Here is a 27,207-nt window from a genome sequence, read left to right as displayed (position 1 = left end):
AAGGTCATGTCTAACAGGCACCTGGAGTCCCCAGAACCGTAGCCCCTGCCACTGATGTACACTCACCCAAAAACATCTCTATCCACTCCTTGGAGGTTTAAATAGCCTTTGTCCCACTCCACCCCCAATCAAATGAGCCGTTCAACGAAGCCTGCCTCCTGAGAAGTCTGTTTCTCACCACACTCACCCACCGCCTGAGGTCCCCTGGCATTCCTGCCTCCCGATTACTCCCGCCAGGATCTGTGCAGTCAAAGGCCTGCAGCTCCAGGAAGGGCAGGGGAAGCAGAGCCCAAACAGCAGGAATCCAGGGGAATGATTGTTGCACCCAGTCAGGGAGACTGCCTGCTGGGTTGTGGCTTTGTTGAAGCTCCGTGTGCTTCAACCCCGGTCTCTGGAGTATGTCTGTGTGGCCATAGGGAACATGGTGTGTTTAACTCATTTTTCTCACCTCTGCTGTGTGACACCTCATAGGGAAAGCAGATGCCGTGGAGAGCCGTGTCAGAGAAGAAGGAGGTATGTCTAGAAGCTGGTGACCTCTGGGAGGCTGAGGCAGGAATAAGTCCAAGTCCCTCTTTGGACTTGTGGGTGGGCCTGGGTTGGGTGGGGGAAATCCCCTGCATTCAGGATGGCTTAGCTCTTCTGGGTCATCCATAATCTTTACCCAGGAAGACCCACTTCCTGACCCTCCCCAGGACTCCAGCCCACCTGACCCTTCCAGCCTGGCTTCCCACACATCTTTTCTGCTCTGGGCAATAGTTTGTGGACTGAATCAGGTCCTGACATCCCTCCCAGGTGGCCTTGACCTACTCTGAAGATTTTTCTGGGCCTCATAGTTCTCATTGAAGACGGTAAGGTCAGAACATTGCAGCGGAGGTCAGGACTCACCATGGCTGCGGGATGCACCTTGCCCCTAACATTCTTTCTTTTTCTTTGTCCCCCTCCCCTAGCTGCTATTTTGGTCCTTCCTCCATGATGGTGAGGAGTGAGCCTCTTTTCATGTCAGGATGCCAGGCCCCCGCCACCCTGTAAACAGCTGAAGGATGTGGTAGGAGACAAACTTTCCACTGAGATAACTTTGAACTGGTCCCTTTATGCAGGGCCTCCCCAGCTTCTCCCGGCTGAGGAGACCCTATCCCATCTCTCCAGGCCAGGCCAGAGGCTCACGGTCAATTCTAGAGGGAACCCTGAGGATCAGCCACATCTCAGTGTCCCTGCCCACCTTGAGGAGCGTCATGGTGGGGGGGCTTCATGAATCTACAGAAGTGGCAGCCACATGTGGGGAGATGAGGAGTGGAGCTTCTCAGGTGTACCCTGCAGGTGAGCGCTAGTCCCGGAGGCTGGTGACCAGCCAGCAAGGTAGGAATCTCCGAGCCTCCAAGCCACATCTATGCTGGTTCTGGATAGATAATCCTTCCAGAGACTCCTCCTGGCCTAACTGCTCACCACTACCCCCTCCCCATCCACTGGGACTCTTCCAGACATCTTGAGGATATAAATGAACTGTGAGGTTTGCAGAAGGGCACGTGGCTCTAGACCAGCACGCACACCACAGCAGACATGGACAGGGGGCTTTAGCGTAGACCTTGCCACCCTCAGGAGGTCACTCAGAGTGATAGGCAAGGCCTGGTTACACCATGCCAACTTGGGAGAAAGACCAGTTCCCAGCCTCAGTTTCCTTCACTGTACAGTAGGCCCAGGACAGCTAAGTGTGCAGTGGGCTCAGGACTGAAGCTGCCATTATCGAATCAGTATAAACATCTCTGTTGAGGTTTGAGGCTGTTGGGTACAAAAAGTCATTCTCAAAACCAGTGAACTCTATGAAATCCAAGCTTTTCTCCAGTCTTCCCCATCTCCCCCACCTGCAGTCCTGGCTCTTGTGTTCACTAGGGGCTCATAGAACCTCTTTCTTACACCGGAGATCTTTCGGAAGTTCCCTCTTATCAAATCACTCCTTAGGACCTCAAGAACAATGACCAACATCCACAGGCCTCCAAGACACTTGCAATGGTCTTTCCTACCTGGACTCCCTGCTTGTGGACTGCAGGTAGCATGAACCCAATTTGGATGCATTTATGAATATTTTCATTTTCTTATCCTGCAAACTCCTATACATCCTTCAATGGCCAGATCAGTTATCCCTTGTTTTATCCTGTTTTCTCCCACCACACCCTTTCAGGCAATTAGTTTCTTCATCTCTGTTTCCACCATAGCAATGTGGGTGGTGTCCTGCGAAAGATGGAGGTTATGTGCTTGGATGACAAGTGGGAAAAACAAAACAAAACAAAAAAGCCCTTGAATATGGTCAGCATTTCAGGAAGATGCTTGCATGAGACCATGCAGTGCTGCCTTCAGTCTAGACGTTTCTCCCCGAAGTCGCAGATCAATTCAATAAAACAGTTCGTTTCAGGCCATTCCACGTGAGAAATGAATCTTTGGTAGCAACAAGCCTTCCAGGGTAGGGAGATGCCCACATGTGCCCAGGATGGAGAGTCTGAGGGGCGGTCACAGAAGGCCTGCCTCCTGTCCTGCCCCCCCTAGGCTTGTTCTCAGGGGAACAGTGAGCTTGGTTGGGGCTACGGGTGCCTGGGAGGCTCACGGAGGTTCCTGTGGGTTAGACACGATGTGTCCTCACCGTGTAAGCAAGTGGCTCCTCACTGGACCTTTTGAGTTGGGAGGAAAATCCTGCCAAGCTATGTAGCTTCTAGCTAGCCAGTAAACTTCTCTGGGCCTCAATTTCTTTATAAGTGGTGCAAATAAAACTTTCTCAGAGTGCCCTTATCATGATGATATAAAATTACATCCACCTGGCAAACACTGCTCACCTCTGTTACCTCTATCAACTTTGTCATCCCATCCACAACCCAGACTGTGATGTCCCCAAGAGTGAGGGCGAGGTTCCATTCCTGTCTGTTTGCCCAACCCCTCCCCACCCAAGACCCTGGCTTCCTGTGGGTATTAAACCATCTGTCCCTGAGCTCAGGTGCCAGGGGGTCAGTGACCCTGTACTAGGAGAGGGGGGACAGACACAGCCCTGTTTATCATCTGTCTCTGCCCTGACAGACTATCTGGTGTCCCCAGGCCTGGAGTGTGCAGCCGGAGGTGGAAGCTTTGCTAGGCTTGGCAGCATGGCTCTGGCTACCCAGGGACGAACAAGGGTGTTCAGCCTAGACTCATCCATGTCATTTTTTTAGTAGTGTGACACTGAACCTCTATGAGCCTTAACCCTCTCACCCACAGAACAGGGCTGGCTGGAGAGCTAGACAGCTCTTCCCAACCTCAGTTTCTCGGTGTCATTGTTCACATCTAACTACAGACTTAGACAGCCAGTTCCTCCCCAACGTCATTGCTGGTGCTGCTGATTCTGCTGGACGTGCTCAGGTGTCACCTCCTGAAGGCCTTCCTTGCAGGCCTGGAACAGCTAGCTCAGGGGTTCTGCCGAGCTGGCAAATCCTCCGCCATCCTTCAGCCAGTCCAAGAATCTGAAAGTGGTGGCAGCCCCCCTCTCTAATCGTGTGTCCCTCCATCTCTGCAGCCACCTTTGCCTGGGTAGGGTTCCTCTGAGGGCTCTCACCCATACCTGCGACTCTTTGGCCTTTTCTAACTCAAGGGTCTATGAGAGTGGAGGGGGAAATCACCAGCTTTGTCAGGGACTTCGCTGCCAGCTACTCCATCATGCTGGCTGCTTAGAAACAGGGGTGGCATAGGGTAAGAAAGGCCTTCCTGCTGGGTCCTATCCCCCTCCTCCCCTGCTACATGGTGCCCAGAGACTGGGAGGTGGCAGGAGAGACATCTCAGCGGTCCCCATTTCTCGAGGACTTGGGCGATCTGGGTTTAGAGACAGTGCCCCCTCTATGTTTGAGGCTTGAGTGGGGATAAGGAGGCCGAATTTGTGACTCCATACTAATTCCTTCTCAGTGACCTGGGGACAAGACTCTTCCCATCCCATCTCCTCTCCCCTTCTTCTAATGTCAGACTTTTTAATTATCTACCAGTGTGGGAGCTTTTGATGCAGAGCTCCTGGCCCTCCTTCACACCGTGATTTTCTGTGCACACCCAGAAGCCAAGCTTCTGCTAGCAGAGGACCAGAGAGGGTGAGCAGCTGGCCTGAGGGGCCTCAGGATTTATGAAACAGCGCTAGTGGTCGAACCCAGCCTGTGGTGTGAAAAGCTTTCCCAGGACTTCAGGCCAGGAGTATGCCCCGCCCACCGCAGCTGGGGCTCCTCCCCTAGGAATCCCCCGCAATGGTGGGCAGACTTTACTGGGAGGTACCCGCATCACAGGCGACAACATCCTGGGACGGTTGCCGGTTGCCCCGGGAGCGCCTGTGGCTGGTACAGCAGTACCCGGAGCAAAAGCAGGCCCGTAAACCAGCACCCCGGCTCCCCGAGGCTGGACCCACACTGTGCAGGCGGAGTAGGGCCGTGGCTGGAGCAAGATTAAAGTCACAGGCAGACGAACTCAGTCCCACCCAGGCAGCATGGCTGCAGCGTTGGTCCTGTCTGGGGAGACCTGTCAGGATGCGGGCAGCCAGCTCCTGTGGCAAAGCCAGCCTAGCCCACAGGCCTGGGTAGCTCCCATCTGCAGCCCATCCTTTGCACAGTGGGCCCGGGTCTCCTTTCCCTGCACTGGCCAGGGTGCCAGGCCACAGTGGATGGGAGCCCTGACGTCTCTGCCGAATCGGATCAAAGCTGCCCTTGCTTTGCCCACAGCTAGCATGGATCCTTGGCACAGGGCCTGCACCTGGTCTACCCGCAGTGTCATGGGAAGATGGCTGATCTTGGGCCACCTCTCCCTGAGAGAAATTTACGGGGACACCAGAGCGCTGGGCTCACCTGCTAAGGCGTATGTGAATGTGTGTGGAGGGCTGGGGAGATGAAGTATGCCCAAGTCCCCAGCCAACCACAGGATACCATCTCTTGTGCCTTGGGGAACTACCTTAAGGTGTGTGAACCTGGGCGGCCAGAATTAAGATGTACTTGTGAGTGGTGTCACATATCTCATTTTTTAATAGAGCCCCCAGAACATGCCGCAGTAAGGACTTGAACTCCTCCACCTTTGAGGAAATGTATGCCATCACGTTCTCATGAACACATGCACAAGCGCACAGAGCACTGAGTTTAAGCAATTGTCACAACACACCTCGCTTTCAATCAGCAATCATTTAATCTCTGGAACTCAGGACAGTCCACTGTAACCTGGCTGGGGCCCTCCAGTTCTCTGAGGCTGTGGGGACCTGTTTAGTCCAACGTGTTCCTGTCAACCCAAGGGGATCTGTGGGGACTCAGAGCTTCTGGTACCCTCTAGCACTCCAAGACAGGCTCCTGCATTCCTGCCCCATCCAGGCTGCCCCTCCCCTTACTCTGACGCTGGGCAGGAACCCTTCATAAACCCCAAGGATCTCAGAATAAATGTTCGGTTGTCCAGGGATAGAGAGAGAGAGAGAGGTCCAGTCAGTGCCCGTGGTGGATTCAGAGACCTCCAGTTGGCAGGACTGGCCTCGGCCTGACTCAGGGTGGGAGCACATATTTGTCTTGGCTACGTTCAGCTGACAGTGCCCAGGAAGGCCACATCCCTTGCTAAGCCGGTACACTACTCTGATTGAAGGCCCTGGTTTCATTGAGGCAGCACTGCCTTCCTGAGTGAAAATGCCAGCCCCGAAGCAGGGCCTGCATTTCAGCAGTGGTCGAGCAGCTTCCTGAGACTTAGGATCAAAGTACTGGCCACAGCAGTGAGACGAGGCCTCAGGTCACCCAGCATGGCCCTCCACCACTGCCAGAGGTGGCCAGAGCCTGCTTGTTCAACCCAGGTCTCAGCGCTCACACCGTTGGCCATGCCTTCTGCTCCAGGCTCCTGCAGGTTGATCGATGGGAGGATGCGGGGCTGGGAGAATGTCCACCCTCCCACCTCTGCTAGGGGCCTCAGCCTCTCAGAAAGTTGTGGATGGTAGAGTAGGAGAGCAGAGGGAGGGGTCACCCAGGAGCCTCCGGGAGCCAGGCTAGGCTGCTCCGATGTCATCATAGTCCTCGTCCTCATCAGTGGAATCTGCTTGGGGGTCCGGAGGCCCTGTGGGACCAGGAGGATCGGGTGAGCAGGGGGCACAGTCACTACCCCTGCCACCGCACCATGAGCAGGCCTGTGTCCACCTCCTACCCCAGTCCCTGTGGCACTGTCTGAAACCATCTCATCCTCTTGTTTACAGCTGCCTCCAGCCAGAGCCTTGCCTAGTGCAAGGCTAAGGTTCCCAGGCTGGCGCATGGTGGATGAGTGCGTGCTGGTGGCCTTACCATTACTGATACCTCCCCTATCTGGCCAACCAGCAGCTTCTGCTTGAATGCCCCCGCTGATAGTGAACTCACTTCCTCTTACAGAAACCTCCGAATATTTCCCCATCCGGTCCACATCATCTGCCCTCTCCCCTCCCCTCTCCTCCATCCCCCTGCTACCTGGACATTCAAACTGCTCCACTGGAGGATGGTGGGATGGTGGCTGGAAGTTCTGGTACCATTCTCCGGATGAGGTGCTGGAGCTGTCATCGGCTGAGGTCCCTGCTGAAGGACCCCAGCTAGTTACTCTCTGCCAGGAGCTAGCCTGCGCATAAACTGCCAGAGTCACTAGCCCTGAGGACTCAGGAAAACCAAGTCTGGAGCTGGGCAAATGAGGAAATGAAGGCCCAGAGAGAGGAAGAGCCTTGTCAAAGGTCACACAGCCAGCCATCCGCCCAGGGTTTGGGCTCTATGCCTCTGCTGGGGATGTTGGACATAGGATTGGGAGCTTGGAAGGACACACAACTACCTGCAAACATTGCCTGAGAGCCAGCCAGTTCCAAGCTGGGGGGCTGTTCCATGGGGGGACTTCTCTCAGAAGAAAACACCTGGGGGTTCCATGGAGGCGGCTTGCCGCTGGCATCATTGCAGTAACTCTCCTCAGACGAGGTGCTGGAACCACTGTGGCTCCTCCTGTGGTACTCAGAGCCCAGAGAGGGGACATCCGCCCCGCAGGGTCTGGGGTCCGCAGCTGGGATGTGGGAAACGTGCAACTCTTCCAGTCCTGGGCCAGGAAAAGGGAAAAGCAAGGAAGCAAGAGAGCTTTAAATTAGACTCCCAGCAGAACTTTCTACCAAGGACAGACACAGCAGTTGAGGGGAGTTGCTGCTAGTGGCTCCCAGGGTGAGCTTAGCTACTGAGTTTGGAGGCAAGGTTGGCACACTGCTTCTCTTCTCCAAGACCCACCCCCTCCCAACTCACCTTCTTCCAGGGGTGGCATTCGAAACCTGTTCTGCTGGGCCTCCTCCTCTGTGACCCGGTGCCTCTGGGAATCTGTAGGAAGCAGGGTCAGGTGGAGGCATACAGACAACCCTGACTTGGAGAGGGCTCTACTTTCATCTAGGGTATCTCAAGTCTACTGTGGACCAGTGTGGAGACGGGTGGCTTCTGGCTAGAAACCTGGTGCCTTGACCCCTGCTTCGTGCTCCAGCTGCTCCTTATAAGGATATTACTGACTCTGGGCTCGCCCTTATGCCCTGGTTGCTCCAGAAATAGGCTGATATTTGCCCTGGGAGACACTTCTTGGGGGTACAGGAGAAGCCACAGGGCCCAGGATGATTGTATCCTGTATAGATTTAAGGCTAGGGATCTGGCTTAAGTTGAGTCTTAAGCATGCCTGTCAGCTCTTCAAACCCTGACAATGACTTTGAGTTCCACTGTCACTGCATCTGAGATACAAAATCACACCTTATACACCTGTGCTCAAATGCCCCATTGTATCCTAGTGGCTACCAAACACCCACTCTTGGGCGAGAAGAGGCAGATCCTCCGCATCCCAGAGTCAGCAGGTGGGGTGAAGATAGAGACCACTGCCCAGTGTCCATCCTTCCCCTGCCTGACCCTCAGCTTCATGGGTGGAAGCCCCTTGCCCTGCCCCTCTAACAGCTAGCAGGCTTGCACTCTGAGTGGAGGGCTGAAGGTGAAGGGTGTCCTTGTTGTCCTGCTATGTGGATGTGTCAATGACTCGAATGCACCCACGAAGATAAAGGCAACATCCTAGGGAGTTCACAGCAGCAGCAAAGGAATCTTGGGGGCCCCCAACTTCCAGAACTCTGGTATTTGGAGGGTCTCAGTCACACACGGCTGAACTCTGGTCCTAACTTGACTGTACAGTAGGCATAAGTGGGGCTCAAGAAATTTTGACACCCTCCAAATAGATCCACAGGGGTGAGGGACCCTCTGGCCTAGTCTCTCTCAGCATTGACTGGATACTGATGTAAGTGTTAGCTTCTCTGGTCCTGTTCCCAGCAGGCAGTGGGAGAGCTAGACAGACTGACTAAGAGGCGTGGGCTAGCGTGGCAGTGGAGGAGGCTGGGCAGGCCAGAGTGAGACATGGCTTGGGGGCGGTGAGTGTGTAAGGATTTGCCCGAATCGTGTCTCCCCTGGACCCTCAGAATTTGCACAGCCTTAGGCATCCTTAGATGCATGTGCTGGGCCTGATGATGGTTCTGAGACCCTGCCCAGCCCAGAGACAGCACAGAATATACACTCCTGTGAATAGACAGTCTCCAGGGTCAAAGGGTACTTTGAAAGCTTTACTTTAGGACTATTCAGAATCAGTACAAGGGAACAACAAAGAAGTCCCGTGAAAGCCCTGTGGGCATCAGCAGGTGCCCTCTTGCAGGTCCCAAGCCCCTGGAGCCAGCCCAGCACTCACTGTAGAAGGTGGTCAGGGCCACAGGTGGCTGGGAGCTGAAGTCATAATGCTCATAATCAGATTCGGAACTGGAGTCTGAGTCCTCAGGGACCTGGGGCTGGATAAACAGCATAGGAGCTGGGGAGAGAACAGAGGGTTGGGGGGCAGGGCACAGCACTGAGGTGGGCAGAAAGATTAAGGGAAGGGACTCAGAGCCTCTTAGGAGGGACAGGGGACAGAGTAGCAAGTGACCCATTTCATTTTTAAAATGCAATGAGATCGAACTCAAATTCTTTAGAGACAAATCATGCGTCCTAAAGGATGGGCGACGTGCGCGTGCATGCGTGCACACACACGAGGTGCACGTGCAGAGGCCAGTCCCAGGAGATGGTCACCTTGCTTTTGTTTACTTGTTTTAGATAAGGGCCTCACTATGTGTCCCTGGCTGGCCTGGACCCCTCTATGCCTTAGGGCTGGCCTTGAACTCATAGGCTGCCTGCCTCTGCTTCTGGAGCCCTAGGATTAAAGCCATCTGCCACCGGCCACCACCCTGCATGTTTTCTCAGGTTCTGTTACTGGGACTTGGACCTTGCTGAATAGGTAGACTGGCTGGTCAGCAAGCTCCAGGATCTGTCTGCCTCAGCCTCCCCCTAACTAGGAGGATTAGAGCCTCATACCACCATGCCCACCATGCCCGACTTTTGCATGGATATGGTGTACTCATGCTTGAAAGGTGAGCACTTTAACAGACTGAGCTATCTCCCCAATCCTAATTCTTTTCTTTTCTATGCATTGTGTTTTACCTGCCTGTTTCTGTGTGATGGTGTTGGATCCCCTGGAACTGGAGTTAAAAACAGTTGTGCACTGCCGTGTCAGTACTGGGAATTGAACCCAGGTCCTTTGGAAGAGCAGCCCGTGCTCTTAACCACTGAGCCATCTCTCCAGCCCTCCAGTCTTAATTCTTTTAGTCAGAGAATATGAGAAAAGATCCAAGGGAATCTTTTCTTTAAATAGGGTCTCAGTTACCTCATGTTAACTTCAAGCTGGCCCTGTACTGCTGATCCCCCTGCCTCCACCTCCCAAGTGCTGGCATCACAGGAGTGTACCATCATGTCTGGGTTGTGCAGTGCTGAGCATTGAACCCAAGGCCTGTGTGTATCTAGCAAACACTCTGCCAGTGTAGCCACACCCCCAGCCCTTGTTATGGGAGGATGGTGATGGGCTCTGTGGGGCATCTGGTTAGGAAGCATTAGAAGTGACATCACAGCGAGCAGGGCCAACATTTCCTCTGAGAAACAGCATCTAAAACACTTGGCTTGTATTTGCCCAGAGCTGGTGCCAGGCTGAACTAGAAAGTCATTTGTCTACTAGTCCAGAGGCTGTGGACTGCCCAAGACAACACAGTCCATGCGTGATCTGGCCTGGGCTCCTCTCCTCTTGGTGCCACTTTGGCCTCAGCAGTAGTGACCCTCCAGAGTCCGCCTTCTCCATCCCCCCCAGCCTTTCCCATGGTGACATCCTACCTTCTTTGGGAATGGTGATGGGGACAGCGTGGTAGTTATTGATCCCTGCTTGGATGGCAGTGGGCAGCTGCTGGTGGTTCACTGAAACAGGGAGGGCTAAAGGAAGGGAGGCAGAGAGCCTGTGCATCATTTTTGTTCTATTTTTCTGTCTCCCAGTCTTTCAGGTTCCAGGTTCGAGGGCACATCTCCTTCACCCACACCCAACACAAACAGAGTCTGTTTCTTCCAAGAAGCCTCCGCTAGTAGGCTCCACTACTGAGCGAGCATGCTGGAAAAATCCTTCCCACCATTTAGAGGTTTCTCCGAGCCTGAGCTGGGTGGTCCTTGAAGGACCACTCCCTTTGGGGCTCTTCCACATCTCAATACTCAGGGATGCCTACGCTTCAAAACTGCTGTTTCCTGTCCAGTAACTCCAAGAACCTCATACCTACCATATTGTCCTTTGGCTCTCAAGAGAAGAATAGCTATGAAGATGAGGGAGACAAGGAGGAGAGTTCCCAGGATAATACAGGAAATGAGGAGTGTCAGCTCTGGAGAGTCCTTATCCTTCACCCTCACCAGCACAGAGGATTCTGGAAACAAGCAGGAAAAGAAATAGATGTTGGCCACGTTTATACCTTTTCTTGCCTTCCACTCTGAGGAAACTGCTCCACTTTCCTTTTCACCATCTTCCTCCTCCCTTCTTTTATTCAAATCTTTTCACTGCAGCTTTTAAGTGCTTCGTGTATGGTAAGTGCTCTGCAAGTGTATATTAAATGAGCAGTTGACTAAATGCACTTACTGCCTGAAATTTTCCTCTGGCTACTAGCCCACAGCTGGCTCTTCCTCCTTCCCTACGCCCTCCCTCCCCGTCTTCTGACCTTCAGTACTTAGTCTTTGTTCAGTAGACAATTATTTAGTATCACGTGTGTCAGGCATTATATCTTAGGGTTAAAACATGATGACATTATCACAGGCCTGGAGGCTCTGATGAGTGGGGAGATCAACAAATTGGGCCACATGCTTTGACTGTGTCTGCTTCACCAGGGGGAAAACAACACTCACTCAGTCCTCATTTTTCTCCCCTTTCCTTTTTGGCTGCTGACAGGGTGGTTTGGGCTAGGAAGGGAAGGTAGATTTGGTACCCAGGAGCAGTGTGAGGGGATGTTGAGATATGGGTAGCTTTGCAGTGTAGACCCCAGGAAAACCCCTGGGGCTAAGGGAAGGGTTGACAATGGCCCCCACCTGCCTCTTTGAGGCCTCATCTTTCTTTGTTTTTTGGAGTAGTATGACTCTCCACCCTGACTCCAAAAGGGGACATGGGTACTGTAGGTGCTGCTAGCTTCATTCCATAGCCTGAGCAGCTGCTAGCATCTCACTGTGGTCTATGCTCTTTATCCATAGCCAGGGTCTCTGGCAGGACTCTGGTCCCCCAGTCTCTCCTCCAAACACTGTCCTGCCCCCCCTTGAAAGTCCAATGCAGGCTGTGAGTGATCCAGGCTGTGGGGAAGAGAATCCAAAGAGTGCTCAGTTCCCATAGGGCTCTTTTATATCTCAGACCCATTCTAAGTGTTAGAAACTATTTCACGAAATGACTTCATAGCAGTAGCCCTAGAAAGACACCTTGGTCGGTGGCACATGGCTAGCACACACAGCCAGGATGTGAGGCCCGGGAGCCAGCCCTGGTGCAGGCCAAGCTATACAGATCTGGCACAGGTCTGGAAATAGACTTAAAGTTTCTAGTGCTGGCCAATGGGTCTTGAGGAAGAACGGCTTGGGAAATAATGCAGGAGGGCACTAGACCCCATGCCCTAAGCCTTACTCACAGTGGCTGGTACCCCACAGCCTGGACAGTTCAGGAATGTTGCACCCAACTGGTTCCAAAGCAGTTAGGATCTCTCTGACTTAGGGAGTTTGTGTGTGTGTGTGTGTGTGTGTGTGTGTCTGTCTGTCTGTCTGTGTGTGTACAAGAGCGTGTATTGCTCACATAGGTCATATGGCTGTGGTCCTCTATGGCAGGATGCCCCTGAGGGACTGGTTTGTTGGCAGGATTTGGGACCCTGGAAAAAAAAGCCATCAGCCCGTCTGTAGGCAGACACAAGCATACACAGGTACCTGCACTGCCGGGAAAAGCTACACTCACCTATGGTGACTGGAACTTGGGAAGGCACTTCAGACGTAGACAGATTGAGATGTCTCCGGGAGCCTGTTGGAAAGTACCACCAATACACTGAGTTCACTGAGTACCTACTGTGTGCTGAGCATTGTTCTGGAAACAGAACAAGACAGACAAGTGCCCTGGAACCACAGGCATTGTGGACATAAGGGAACAGAAACTTCCGATGGGGTATTCCCATTGTGGGCATAAGGGTAAGGAAACTTCCGATCCCCTGGGGAGCTGGGTGGACGATGCTTCAGTTAGAATGGAGATGGATGGAAGCATTCCTTCTTCCTGCTGCAGACCCTCTATCCTTTCCCCACTCAACTTTGATTGTTCTTTGGGGCCTCAGGATCTAGGGAGCTATGTCCTCATTAGTGTAATCTACCGTCTCTAGTGGATCTGCTTCCTAAGGTATGGAGCCCATCAGCCGTAGCATCCCAGTCTCCAGCTACCTGGAGGAACAGCCTTTATTCTGAAGCCACAGAAGTTGAGGAACTGTCCCAGTCCTCCAGGCTGGTGAACAGAAAAGCTGGAACTTGGAGTCAGGGATCTGAGCCCCACAGAGATGCTAACACTGTGTCTGTGCAGGTGGGACCCTTATTTTCACATTCTAAAGCTTCTGTAATTGAAATAACGGCCTCACTATGTGTGACAGCCAAGGGTTTGGGCAGTATTTATTTTTAGTTTCTTTTATCACACCGACCACAGCATTTTTTGGTGTTTCTGTCTTTCCCCTTTTCCTTTCTTCCTCCTCGAGGTGTTGAGGTCTGAACCCAGGGGCTTCAGGCACACCAGGGAAGTGATCTCCCACTGAACTACACTTCCAGACTGCAATTATTTGTCTTTATGGTCCATAAGACACCAATGCTGGGGAGGGGCATACGTGGAGAAGGAGGAGGAAGGGACGGGTTGGGAGAGGAGGAGGGAGGGGGAGGGAACTACGGGGGGGATACAAAGTGAATAAAGTGTAATTAATAAAAAAATTAAAATAAAGAATAAATGAAAAAAAAAAGACACCAATGCTGTGGCTTGCCACTGTGGTCTCAGAGTTGGTGAGGTGCAGTAGAAGCCATCTCCTACAGTGGGTGTAAGGCTGAAATGAAACAAGCTTTCAGGAGCTTGACAGTGCTTAGCATGTGACTATAGCTCCCTATGCTGTGTCACACCTTATTGTCATCATCCATGTTTCCTAATCTGATTCCTCCGGCAATCATCACCTTTGGGATAGCGAAGGGGCTTCACTCACTGAACCAATTCCAGCAAAAAGGGACCAACTACTTAGCATATAATAATGACTTCCTTGAAAAATACTTAATCCATGAATTTGGGCCAGTGTTGAGCATCTAGAAAAAAAAAAAAAATCCTGATCGATTAGTAATGTCTGCCTGAGCATGGTAAGGGCAATGGTCTTTCTTGGGCCCGTGTCTGCTAGTTGCTAAGCCAAGGAAATCCATGGACTAAATCTCGTGATGGAGGGGCTGGGGAAGGAATACCTGAGCAGACGACCCTGGCGGCCAACGACTGGCTGCACAAGTTGAAGTTGTTGAACCGCCAGGAACAGTTGCTGAGGGTGAGTTCCTCTCCTTCACAGGAGTAGTACATTACACCTTCCAGGGAGTGTGGCAGCCCCCTGGGCCGATCCACCTCTGATCCGCAACCCAACGACCGACAGAGCACCTTGGCCTCAGACGGGTACCACTCGCTGTCACACACGGTGCTCCAGACCCCTCGGAACTGAACCTCCACCTGCCCTTCGCAGGAGTCGGCACCTCCAGTCAGCCGCCAGGACTGGTGCTCTGCAGGCAGGTGAAAGAAGCAGGCTAAGATGTTCTGGGCCCAAACCCCTGCCAATCTAGAACTCCAATGCAGAGATGAACCCAGACGGTGTTTTCCCTCCTGCGTCTGTGACCCCTTTGTGCACCCCACCTGCTTTGGCTAGCCCTCTGGCAGGGCTCTAGATCCTGGCTGCCCCAAGCGTGGGCCGTGGACATGCAGAAGCAGCTGCATCTGGCGGGTGTGTGTGTGTGTGTGTGTGTGTTACTGATTACTTTACTAACACCCGCCGTTGTTGTGGCTATAAACAAGAAGCACAGGCCAAACAGAACGCTGGTCTGTAATAGTTCAACAGTGGGAGGCAGAGTGGTAGATAGGACACTTCCGGCCTTCAGTCCCAGTCCTACTCAGGATATCCCATCCCAAGGCCTCCAGACTCACTGACCTGAGCACACCACTCCTGCGTCCTCCTTGTGACCGCAGTACTGGTCTCCAGGCAGCCCCGGGCAATCCCACAGGTAGGACTCGGTCCCAGAGCAGTTCACCTGGTCACGGTGGATGGGTCCTTGGCCTGGGGTGAAGTGCAAGCCAGCCAGAGCCTGCACGGCCGTGCCACACCTCAGCTGCTTGCACACCACGTGTGCGTCCTTCAGGTCCCACGTGTCATCGCACACTGTTCCCCATTCACCGTGTTCCAGCATCTCCACTCGGCCCGCGCAGCTGCTGCCACCGTCCACTAACCGCACAGCCTGGTTCTCTGAGGATGGGAAGGTTTAGGATGTTGGGAGTTGGGGCAGGAAGGATGGGGCTTTGGACTAGATGGGAGTGGCTGTAACCTAGAGGGGAGGATTGGGAGCCTAAACTGAGAACCCAGTGGGTGGAGGTGGTTTGGAGATCATGTGGGAGGGACCTGAAGGGCAGGAGGCGGGACCAGAGGTCTGGTAGGCGCGGCTTTGAGCGTAGATCTCGGGCATCAAGCCTCAGCCAAAGGAAGCCTGGGAACATGGCAAATTTATCTACCTGGAGGGAAGGGCGAACATACAGGTCCCTGCCAGGAAGGAGACGGAATACACAGAGACTGGGTTAGGACAGGGGACCAAAGGGGACTAAGTGGACGCTCTGGAGCTCTAGCAGGGAAGGAGTCTGCAGGCCACATCTGAAGCCATGCTCAGATCTGGAAATGACAGGATTTGGTGGGGGCGTCAATGTGGAACTCGTGAGTCTGCCCGACTTGGGAGGCTGGGGGTGAAAGTCTGGAGGTGAAGGTTTGGCTGCAGTGGTTGAAAGCTGAGGTGTAGGGTAGGTAGCGGCAGGTATGTGTACCTGCACAGGTGAGCCACACCAGTCTCCTGTTGCTGTCACACTCGTGGTCTGCCACCTTGCAGAGCTGCCAGTTGGCTCCGCTGCATTGGACGGTTGGTGCCCGCACCCACGTCATGTTCCCGGCCCTGCTGGTGTTCCCAGCTGGCAGCTCAGAGGTAGGTGGCGTCAGGTGGGTAAGCTTCCCCGAGGCACCGCAGTGCAGTGCCTGGCACACGATGTCAGTGATGAGGCCGTCCCAGTGCGCTGCGCACACAGGCTCCCAGGAATCCCCTTGTAGAACCTCCACAGATCCGCTGCAGCGACTGCTCCCGTTCACCAGGCGGACCTCCAGCCGCTCCTCTGGAAGGGTCAAAGATGAGCTGAGACCTCATCAGATCTATGTTCCCATACCTGCGCATAGGGGCGGGGCTGACACTTGGGAGGGATTCACCTCTACCCTGTTTCATGAGCTTGGCCAACACCCATCCCAGCTCTGGGCCTGAGGCCTTCCTGCCAGAGGATGGAAGGACAGGAGAAGTCAGTCAAGGCCTGAGCCTAGATTTCAGTTTAGAGAAAAGTTGAAGCTCAGGCACGGCTCTGGAACTGTTAGACCTAGTGTGAGAATGAAAGGTTGGGTCCCACAGTCCCCTCTCTGGTGCCCCTGTCTCTACTGGCACCCTTTTGTAACAAAAAAAAGCAGGGTTCTGGCTCAGGGGTCCTGTTGGTCCAGGTACTATCCTAGGATGCGCAACAGTGGCAAGACCTGCAGCCGTAGTGGAAGCGGACGACCTTCCTATAGGAACCTTTCTTAAAGTCCAAGAAACCTTCCTATTCGAATGACTTGTCGGCTTCTGCTCCCCAGAATGCACCCCATTGCTCACTCACAGCCCTGCACAGAGTACAGCCTCAATAAACACATGCAGAGCAAATGAAAGACTGCGTCGACAGTGCCCACGACCCCACCACAAACTCTAGCTTCCTCTGCACAAACCCCTCAAGCGGCTTGTGGTCTAAGTGAAACTCAGAGTTCTCATGCCTCAAGGAGAGCCGTATAGTATAGAACCTGGGTCCCTGGTTCGGGAAGGGGTGGTCTCAGGAGTCAGAGGACCTCTTTGATACCTCAAAGTCCGCTGTCCTTTCTTGCTAGCCCAGACACAGTCTGCTTGGCCTCGGAAAGCTGACCGTAGGCCCTGGGAGATGTTCTGCTCACCTGGGTCCAAGGGAACATTTGGGGTGCTGCTGCCGTTTCTGCGCTGGCCAGAGGGGGCTGGAGATGGGGGCCCTGAAATGAACCAGGAACAACCAGGGTGGGTAAGGGAGCTCCAAACTCGGGGCCACAGAAATGCCCTAATGACAAAAGCCTACTGAGGCTTTTGGGAAAATGTGGTTCTCAGGCTTGGGTTCCTTTGCTCCTTTCAGGGTGGGGGAAATTCTCAAACTGTGTGGGAACCGCTGAGCTCTCCGACACCAAGAAACTGACTTTCTCTAAGGGCCTGTTCCAGGTCTTTGCATGTCATAGTCCATTTACTGTCAACATCACAGTGTGGTGTATTGTTGCCAGTCCCGTCTTACAGGGAAGAAAAGGAAGCTCAGGCAGCAACAGTCCTTCGCTGGTGCCAGTTATGTTGCTTTTACCCCTTCAGAGCCACCCTGGACCACTGTGTCCCAGGAGGCTGACCTCCACATCCTCCTGGGGCTTTGGATCCAGGCTATGGGGAGCTCCGACAGAGCTGAGAGGGAGGGAGGAGAGTAGAAGCATGGAGCTTGTGTGGTCCTCATCACCCCCTCCCTCCCTGTGAGGTCCCTCAAAGACTGTCCTTTATCTGAATGCCATTGTTTCTCACAAAGTATAAACCTCTCCCCAACTGTCTCCCTCTGGGTCCACCTCCGCCCCCTCTTGTCTCAGGCCCAGGGAAGCCCCAGGGCTGCTCCCTGGCTCTTCCTGTCTAGGTCCTTCCATCACCCTGACAGAAAATAATCTGGTCTTCACAGACTCCCTCCTTTGCTGCCCAGCCTGACCTAGATGGTGCAATGATTCTGACTCTGTATTCAAAGCACAAACTCCACAGTGACACCATGACTGTGACACTCAGAGCGGGAACTCAGACGTGTGGGAGCGACGATTGCAGAATTTTGCAGAATTCCGGTTCCCACAGCAATGAGCCCAGTGCTTCAATGTGGCTTTCAATATTTCTGCATATGCAGGGATTGGGGAGAAGAAGGGAGGGTTGGGATGGTGGCTGGGGTCGAGGGTGGGGCTGTGTGTGTATGTGTGTTAGTATCCAATTGAGACTGTTTGCATTCATCTGGTCATGTCCGTGTGTGTGTGTGTGTGTGTGTGTGTGTGTGTGTGTGTGTGTGTAACCATGTTGGGGGGGGCTCAGTTCACTTTGGTATCATCTTTCTCTTGGTGTAGATTATCACTTTCTTATGTATAAAGTTGCATATTATTTCTCCTAGACCAGAAAGTCCTGGAGGGAGGATCCCAGGTGGGTCTTCCAGGATGCTCAACACACTGTTTGTCGATTGGCTGGCTGCAGGAAGCACGGAGTAGACGCTGCCAGCTCCCAGGAAAACTGTCACCAATTTATTAAAACTGGCTGCATTCAAGCACCGAGGGCTCTGTGCTACAGGCATTGTCCTATTACTGGCTGCAAAAAAAGAACCTGGCTTTGGGGATCTCGAATTTCCACGATACCCGAGCCTTCCTTTAACTATATAGTCTCTGTTCACAGAGGTCCCAGGACAGGACAAGCGTTTCCTCTTTGCCATCAACACTTTTCTCGGCCTCACAGGACCCATTTCATACTGGGTCACTTTTTTTTCTGCAATAATTTTTTTTTTTTTTTAAAGTTTGCCTTTCCCCGTGCATTTGCTTTGTACCATCAAGACGCCTGGACCTAAAAGGAAAGTGATGCTGAATGGAAGAGGGTGCTCTGTCGACCTGAACTCAGTCCCCAGGACCCACAGGACAACCCAGGACCTCAGTGGGTTGTCCTCTGACCTCACACACTCGAACACACACAATCAGATAAATGTAATTAAAAAAAAAAAAAACAATGTGCAGTGCACTTTTATGGAACAGCACAAAACTAGCAAGAGTTAAAATGTCTGTTCACGGGAAAATGGCTTATGAATGCCTGGTGTGCTCATCTCTCGGCATTGGATGCAGCCCATAAAAGAAGGAGAGAAGAAAGAGGGGTATACACCCTTAATCCAAGCACCCTGGACACAGAGGCAGGTGGATTTCTGTGAATTCAAGTCAGTCAGGTCTCTGCAGCACGTTCTGAGGGCTGGGAAGGAGAAGAAAAAGGAAGAAAAGAGAAACAGAACCGAGCCCTGTTGACCTGAGGGATTTTCATGCTGTCTTCATTAAGTAAGACGCAGAGAAGAAAACAATGAAGGGAAGCTGAGCTACACGGCTGTTAGTGGCTGTGTGTGTAAGGTGCGAATGCGAACAATGAGAAGACGTTGAGACACAAAGCAGCTTTATACTGTTTGTATAAACTAGATGACAGGTGTTACAATTAGCATATTAAAATTAAGGAATTAGCATATTAAAATTGAGGACAGTTAGAAGAGTAATGCCTAACAGGACCTGGGTTTCATTCTCTGTAACACATCAAACCGGGCACAGTGGCACACGTGTGTATCGCCAGCACTTGGGAGGTGAGGCAGGAGGATCAGAAGCTTAAGGTCATCCTCGGCTACCTCAGTGTTGAATGTTGAGTTCACTGACCACCTGGAATTGCCCTTCAATTCCCTAAAACATGACCTTGAGCTGTACTTTGCATGCTGAGGAAGGGATGGAATGAAGGAAATGGGCAGAGCAGCCCAAGCCAACAAAGAGAATGCCTTTGCAGTCCAGTCCCAAGCAGAAACCTGGTGGGACAGGTGGAGCTACTGAGGAGAAGGTTCCAGGGGAAGGTGCCACCAAGGGGACTCTGAACATGGAAGGGGCAAAAGCTCCAAAAAAGCCGGGGGGCAGCACAAGCTCATGACCCCAGCACCCAGGAGACTGAGAGGGAAAGATGGAGAGTTCCAAGTCAGCCAATACTCTTTCTCGGAAAGAAAATAAAATGTACAAGAACCCAGGTGGTACCCATCTATAGTCCCAGCACTTCAGAGGTAGAGGCTGGAGGATTAGAAGTTCAAGATCGTCCTTGTCTGAATAATGAGACTTGGTCTCAAAACAAGAGCAGCAGCAAAGCCCACAGAAGAATCTGAGGAACTAGAGCTCTGACTTATCCTGTGTCATCGAAGCCCCTGGTTCCTGCAGGCATTTTCGGGGAGAGATGTTGGAGGGTTAGTGGTGAGGAGCCTGGACACTTAAGGGAAGCTGAGACCCCACTGGCCATCTCAGCATTGGAGCAAATTTAGTAAGGAGACCCTTAGGTCCCTTCCCTCAAATAAACAGCTGTATGTGTCAATTAGGTGACAGCTACAGCCCGGGGTGCCTGTGGCCACTGGCTCAACCTGAGATGCTGAGAAAAGCATAGATGTGTAATAAGGTTGAGCGCATGATGGATGAAGGTTTCATGTTGGGGAGGAAATAGGGTGAGGGAGGAAAGGAGGGCTGAGAAATGAGAGTGAATCTACAGAAAGAAACTTTTGAATCTACAGAAATAACCTTGTGGAAGGGTGGCACGTGCCAGTGCTGGAGACACGGTTAGAAACACAGGGTAGTGTTTGCAAGTACCCACAACAGCAGCAAGCCAAGCCCTGGGCTGCCTGTGCCTCTACTTCTGGGCATGGAGTAGCCTTGAGAGCTGGGGTGGAAACTCACGGCCAGAGCATGCCTGAACTGAAACTCAAGGCCAGAGCAGGGCCTTCTGTTGGGTTGAGGGGAAGGGGAGGGAAAGGAAGAGAGTAGAGGGAAAGGGAAGGGGTGGTGGGGTGGAACTTCTGGTATCGATTCCCCATGGAGATCAGAGTCCATACTTGGAACTACTGGAGTGTCCGTCCAGGTGAGACTGTCTGTATAACTGAGGTAGGTCACCGACCCTCTCTGAGCCTCAGATGACCCCTCCCTCCATTCCTGGCTACTATGTGGTAAATGGCTCTGCCCTGCCACATGCTCCCTGAAGTAATGGATGGACACCTCTGAAACTATAAGCCCACCCAAATCGATCTCTCCTCCCTTCATTCATTTTCTAATGCATCTGCCACAGCAAGAGAAAGCCTTTCCAACACAGCCCTGCTACATTTTAAGGGACACATGGGCTGCACCCTGATCTGTTTTGCTGGCCACCTGCACCAAGCACAGAGCCTCATCCAAAAAGGATGCTAAAAGGATAGAAATAGATGTAGCTCAATCTTTGCCAGTGAAGAGGGATCATCAGAAAATGAAAACACGTCTTCCCATGGTGAGTTTTTCTGCTTGCTGCTTGCTTTATGTTCTTCTAAAATGCCAGTACATTCTACATCAAAATAAAAACTAACTCACCTACTCACTCATAAATCTTCAAATAAATGCACCAGGTGGCTGCTCACAGCACCCGCGAAACGAGTTTTATAGCCGACTATCCAGGCATTCTGCTCAGTAGATAAAGCTAGTGCAAACCATATGGCCAGGTTAACCAAAGCCAACTCCCTCCTGGGGAAGAAACAGCTCATATCATTGCAAGATCTGGGCATTTTCCCTGCACATGTCAGCATACTCTAGGGGGAGGCACAGTGGAAGGAGCAGCAGCCTAAGCATTGGCAAACAGGGATCTTGGTTGGTTCTTGGCATTAACTTGCTGTGTGACCCTTGCTTTCTCACTGGTATAATGAGTAGATGGCCATCTTAATCTCCTCCACCCCTTACATTCTTTGGTAATTAGACTAACATCTAAAATTGGAGAAAGAGCAACTATTGAACACTTACCTTTAGATGTAGCTGTTATTCAGCTGTTTTGCCTGGAAGATGAACTAGAGAATTCCCAAGAGCCCTTTTGGATGAGCCCCCTTATCAGTCCTATGTCACCATCAAAGACACACCAAGGTTCAGCAAGTGGCTAATTCAGATCTAGGGACACCCAGATGGACAGTGATGATGGCAAGATTTGCACCTGAGTAGCCAAGCTCTGGAAGCCACTCTGCTGAACCCCTAAGTCTAGAAAGGACAGCTTCTTTACACCCCTGGCGCCCCGCTGCAAAGGCTGGGTCAATGTCACTATGTGCAGGAAACTCACAGCCTGAAGGCTGCCAAGAAAATTAATCTGGGAAGACTATATTTTGGTCTTTTGTATGGACCTGTCTTCGGAAGATTGACCTATTCAGTTTGGAGGGAGAGCTGCATGTGCTGTGGCCCCATGACCACCCTGGGATGTGGTTTGTGCAGCTGAGAAACGGAAAGCTTCCTTTTATGTAATTTGACGCATCTCTATTTAATTTTAAGTTCCATTCAACCATTGGAGAGCTTTTTTTAAAAGGATAAATTACTGTCATCACCATCATCATCATCACCCTCATCATCATCACCATCATCACCATCACCATCATCATTATCACCATCATCATCATCATCACCCTCATCCTGTGAAGTAGGAGCTCATGCCACAGTGCATGTGTGAGGTCAGAGGACAACTTTGTGGAGCTGATTCTCTCTTTGCTCTGTATGTGGATTCTGGGGATCTAATCCATGTTGCCAGGCTCGCTCAGCAATCATCTTTACTTCCTGAACCATCTCCTGGACCTAGAGAGCTTCTGTTTTTGTTTTGGTTTGGTTTTTGTTTTTTGTTTTTAAGAGAGGGTTTCTCTGTGTAATAGCCCTGGCTTTGTAGACCAGGCTGGCCTCGAACTCACAAATATCTGCCTGCCTCTGCCTCCCAAATGCTGGGATTTACAGGTATGTGCCACCACACCTGGCTGTCTGGAGAGCTTTAAAAAAAAATGCTTGGAACAACTTGAATATAGCAATCTCCCTTTTCAGTTGGAAATTTGTAAGATATAAATCCAGAACATTTTTCTCCCTCCTTTCTCTTTCTCTTCTTCCTGCCCTCCCTTTCTTTATTCTTCTTTTTGAGACAGGATCTCACACAGCTGGATCTTCCAGTATTTGCTTTTTAGCACATACTAGCACTCAAACTCGGCCATTTTCTTGCCTCAGCCTCCTGAGTGCTGGGATTACAGTTATGTGTTACCACGCCCAGTGCAGATTGCTTATCTCTAAAAATTAATGTCCAAATTTAGATGTGCTTTAAATGTGAAGGCCATACTGTATTCTAATGACTTAGTGAGGGAAACAGGATATAAAAGAGACTCACTAATAAGAAATAAAAATATTTTAGAAAATTATTAAATTAGCTCTATCTGTGTGGTCAAGGTAGCATCATCAGTTTGGAATTTTGGTATCATTTCCCTTTACTTCACAAGCCTCACATTTTCTATTCACCCATGCTACCTAGGAAGGACTTGGGGAATGCAGTAAAGAGTCTATGTACTTGACTGACATAGAGATGTGAGTGTCAGAGACTCAAGGGCTTCCAACCCCAAAGAACTCGGTCCTTCGGTGTGTGTGTGTGTGTGTGTGTGTGTGTGTGTGTGTGTGTGTGTGTGTGGTGTAGAGGCAATTGAGAGATGTTGATTCCCTGTTCTGTCTCTCTCACTGGGTCTTTCACTGAATCCAGAGCTTAGCTGATGACCGGCAAGTCCTGTCTTGCCCTAACTGCTGCAATGCTAGGGTTGTAGGTGTATGGCCATGCCTGCCTTTGTATGTGGGTGCCGGGGATTGAACTCAGGTCCTCATGCTTAAGCAACAGGTGCTCTTACCTGCCCATCCACCTCTCTAGCCCAAGAACACAGCTTTTAAAAGCATTGTTGTCACCATATCCCACAGCAGAAGATATTCACCTACTTGGCATCTCTTGTGCCTCCCTGAACTCCAATTTTTGCCCTTCCCTTTCTGACACTGAGTCCAGGGAGATGAAAGGGGCAGTTCAGAATCTCTACTTTAGGTTCTTCACAGTCCAGTAGGCTTTGGCTGTTGTCCCCTGCCTCAACCTGAGACAGTGAGAATATGTGAGCCAGGCTCTTCCCGATGCTGAGAAACAAGCCTGTTGCCTTCATGCCGGTGTAGGCAATGAGCCCATTAACGTTTGCTGAACTCAGCTTCATGCTGGGAGCTGGGGTAGGCGTGAAGGAAATAAGTGGAAATGGAATGATCTAGAAAGTAGAAGCAGCATGACGTTTCCAGAGCAGCAATTCATCCGTGTCCTGGCCTCTGTTCTCAAGGCATTCTTTTTTTTTTTTTTTTTTTTTTTTTCATGATTTAGAAGAGGATCTTGGGGACAGACACACAGTGATTTAAGCCATCACTGCCAATCACCAGCTTCACGACCTGACGAAGTCGGTAAGCCCAGTTAGCAATAACCTGGTACTGGACCCAGTACACGGTGCTCATGGGATTGCTTTGGAGGGTGACATGTGTGAAATGTTGAGGACGTGGCACACGGCTGCCACTGTTATTACCCTTCACCCTGAGGCTCCGACCTCACTTCTCTAATTCAACCCCAAGGGGATTTGAGAGTGCAAAGTAGCAGTAATTATATATTCCTTCCTTGGCTTCATGGTGACTTTGAAGCCTCTCAGCCTTTGTCTCTGCACAGGAGCAATCCACTCTCCCCAAGGCCACATGCTCACCTCCTCCCTCTCTATCTCTCTCCTTAATCATATCACGGCTGCCTCTTTCACAGCTTAGCTGCTGGTTTCCCTGACTCTGCAAACATGGCATCCTCTGTTCCTGAAGAGATGTGGGCTCTGGTTACCATGGTGACAAGAGTTTCTCTATGTGAAATCACTCTCTTCTTGGCCTATTAAGCTTGCACCTTCTTTGCAGCTACCAGACAAGATGAGACACCACTTCACAGAGAGTAAAGAGCACTCGAAATAAAATTCCCAAGGAGCACAGGGAGGTTTTGCCTCCATGAGAGCCCAGCAGCCAGGAACACTGACTTTTCCTTTGCTTCATGAACCTTTGATCTTACACTAAGGATTCAGCCTTCAGGGCAGAATAGAAAGTCCAGGTCGCTTTCTAGCGTCTCACTCACTGGAGGATCTTAGACAGAGTCTTGGTATCTGGCTGGGGAAAGCCATCTGTTCTAGCAGATGTTACGTAGCAGAAGGAGTACCAGATTGCAACCAAACACGAGCGGGTTCAAATTTAGCCTTGGAGTTAGGGATGTAGCTGTACAAAATGAGGACATGACCACTGCAAGGTATGGCTGAAGGGAAGGATTTATTGTCAATATGCAGGGGAGTCCAGAGCAGGGAGATAGAATAGTAAACTACATATGGCCAGTAGACTGAACTGGGCCATGAGAGGAGAGACAGGGAGAGTGAGAAAGGAAGAGAAAAGAAGAGAGAGGGCCACGAGAGAGGACCAAGAACCAAGAGAACACATGGTAATAAAGCAGGATTGTATAGGAATAAGAAGCCCTTGAGCTGGACAAGTTTAGGGTACGGACAGGGTGAGAAGAGCTGAGGGGAGCCCGGATGCCAGCATGGGCTCTGTAACAGGTACTTATGATGCTGGGAGAGCCTGGAGGCCAGCATGCACTTTGGTATAGTACATTCTAATAGTGCTAGAGTTAGCCATTTGTCCCCGGTCTCTTTTGGGCCCGACAGCAGCTCAGCTGGGAGAGTCCTTGCTTGACATTCATGAGACCCTGGGCTCCATACCCACCGTTACACAAGCGGATGTGCTGTGTACACCTGTACAATTAGCACTCAGGGAGTAGAGAGAAGAGGATGATAAGTTCAAGGTCATCCTCAGCCACATGGTGAGTTAGAGAGCAGCTTAGGATACATGAGGCCCCATCTCAAAAAGAAAAAACAAAACAAAAACAAAAACCCACAATATTTTAAAATACTAAGTTTTCCCTTCCAGTGTAGAGTGACCTTGGACAAATCTCTTTACCTACTGTCGCCTCCTGGGTGTAAAAACCTCACAGGACTGAGGCACAATCAGAAGAAGAACCCTCTAGGGGTACTGCTGACTCTGTAGGTTCCCAGGAAGGTCTTGTTGAATCACCTGGCCCAAGTGTATAAAGTATGTAGTAGCTATATGTGTGCGCATATGTCTTGTGGGTGGGGAAAGCAGATCGCACCCGAAATATACCAGGCGTCCTTATACTTCTTAGAGAAATAGCATAGAGAATGGTGATTCCTAGATAAACACTCAAGACGTTGGAGACCAGAGCTTCACGTGTGCATCCTATGGGGGGGAAAAGTCCTCTGGGGTGTTCCCATGCCGATGTATGCAAGAGATGTTCACTGTTAACAGAAGAAAGTGAGAAGCCATCTCACAGCCTACCAGCTGCAAGTTGTTGTACTGTGCTGAATACAGAGAAAGTACCGAGTTAAAGGAATGGAGCAGTTCATTGGCACAGCTTCAGAGCCCTGGGTGAAGGTTTAGAATGCCGTGTCCCATACATGTCATCCGCACTCGATGCTCCCTTGATCTTGTCCGGTCATACAAGCCAAGCAGGGTGGGGCCTGCTTAGTTCTTGGGTGGGAGAGCGTAATCAATATACAATTCAGCTCGCATCCCAACTCTGCCCCCTGTGCGTGGGCGGAAGAAAAAGATGCACACGCCATGCTGGTTCCGGAGAGAAGATGCTCTCTGGGCGGCAGAAGACAAGGAAGTCATTTGATAATATCTGTGTGGTTTTCATGCTAATCAATAATTTCCTTACGAGATATGAGCAAATATGGCAAGACAAAAATATTGCTTAAATGTGAGGGTTAAGGATGACTTTGGCTTGTCAAAATATTCATATTACAACTTGTATGAGTGTAATATTTGTAACAACGCTTCTGGGAGACGCTGTAACGGGTAGTGAAAAGATCCATCTTTGAAGGCCATCAAGATGGCTCAGCAGGTAAGGCGCTTGCTGCCAAGGCTGATGACCTAAGTTCTAGTTCCAGAAGCCACACGGTAGAAAGGGAACAGATGCTCCTAAGTGGTCCTCCTACTGCCACACAGAAGATATGGCCTGCACACTCAATAAATAAGAATCACCTGTAAAGGTGGCATTATTGGCATTTTTCTGTGCTTTCTAAATTCTGTAACATTTACTATATTCAATCTTAGTGATAAGGATAGAATTGATGGTGCGGGAGGCCTTTGTAAATCACCCACACCACCGTGATGTGTCCTGCCAAACGTCTTCCTGCCTGTTCTCAGTTGGAAAATTATGGGTCTCAGTCTCTGTAATGGTGCTCAGAGGTAAGTTTATTGGTAAAGAGATGAGATTCAAGAGATGAAGGAACTTTCTAGAACAACAGAGCCCCTAAGAGGCAGAGCAGAGCCCAGACTGAGACTATTCTGAACTGTCACTCAGTCTCCTCAGGGTGACTCACACCTCTGTGATGTCACCTTTGTGATGGCTGAGGAGTCTTGACTCCAGCAGTGTCTCCTGAGCCATACCCAGACCAGCTGCCCTTCTGTTAGGAAGCAGAGGTATGGGACCTTGCCAGGCCTTCTGGCCGTCACCAAGCTTGAAGGCCCAGGTGTCAAGAATCCTATTTATAGGATGCAGATGGTGACAGAGAAGTGGACAATGAGTCTCAGAAACCCAAAGGAGGGCAAGGACTGCTCGGCTGAAGCAGGGGAGCCAGCAAACCCAGGAAGATCTTGGCTTTGTTTTTTCAGTACTAAGAATTACAGCCAGGGTCTAGCATATAGTAGGCAAGTAAGTGTTCTGTCTGGAACCACATCCTCGGCCCATTGTTCTTTTGGTGTTTTGTTTTGTCTTGACTTGTCTTGTCTTGTCTTGTCTTGTCTTGTCTTGTCTTGTCTTGTCT

At 51.1% G+C, this 27,207-nt stretch overlaps 1 protein-coding gene across 1 annotated transcript in view; it reads right to left on the bottom strand.

Annotated features, from left to right (window-relative positions):
- Window positions 1-5,918: 5,918 nt before the first annotated feature.
- The window catches only part of Cd6 (CD6 molecule), a 38,524-nt gene continuing 17,235 nt past the window's right edge, over window positions 5,919-27,207 (bottom strand). The window contains exons 2-13 of the mRNA XM_055614252.1: window positions 16,628-16,699; window positions 15,439-15,777; window positions 14,561-14,872; window positions 13,836-14,138; window positions 12,325-12,387; window positions 10,634-10,774; window positions 10,203-10,298; window positions 8,701-8,817; window positions 7,245-7,316; window positions 6,793-7,047; window positions 6,444-6,548; window positions 5,919-6,063 (exon numbers count right to left, since the gene is read on the bottom strand). Of these exons, the coding sequence (XP_055470227.1) occupies window positions 5,996-6,063; window positions 6,444-6,548; window positions 6,793-7,047; window positions 7,245-7,316; window positions 8,701-8,817; window positions 10,203-10,298; window positions 10,634-10,774; window positions 12,325-12,387; window positions 13,836-14,138; window positions 14,561-14,872; window positions 15,439-15,777; window positions 16,628-16,699 (1,943 nt within the window). The 3' untranslated portion in view covers window positions 5,919-5,995. The remainder of the gene's footprint in view (window positions 6,064-6,443; window positions 6,549-6,792; window positions 7,048-7,244; window positions 7,317-8,700; window positions 8,818-10,202; window positions 10,299-10,633; window positions 10,775-12,324; window positions 12,388-13,835; window positions 14,139-14,560; window positions 14,873-15,438; window positions 15,778-16,627; window positions 16,700-27,207) is intronic.

This window comes from Psammomys obesus, unplaced genomic scaffold, assembly GCF_907164565.1.
Source record: "Psammomys obesus unplaced genomic scaffold, mPsaObe1.curated_primary_1811, whole genome shotgun sequence".
NCBI classification, from domain to species: domain Eukaryota; kingdom Metazoa; phylum Chordata; class Mammalia; order Rodentia; family Muridae; genus Psammomys; species Psammomys obesus.
This window is presented reverse-complemented; position numbering and strand designations above follow the sequence as displayed.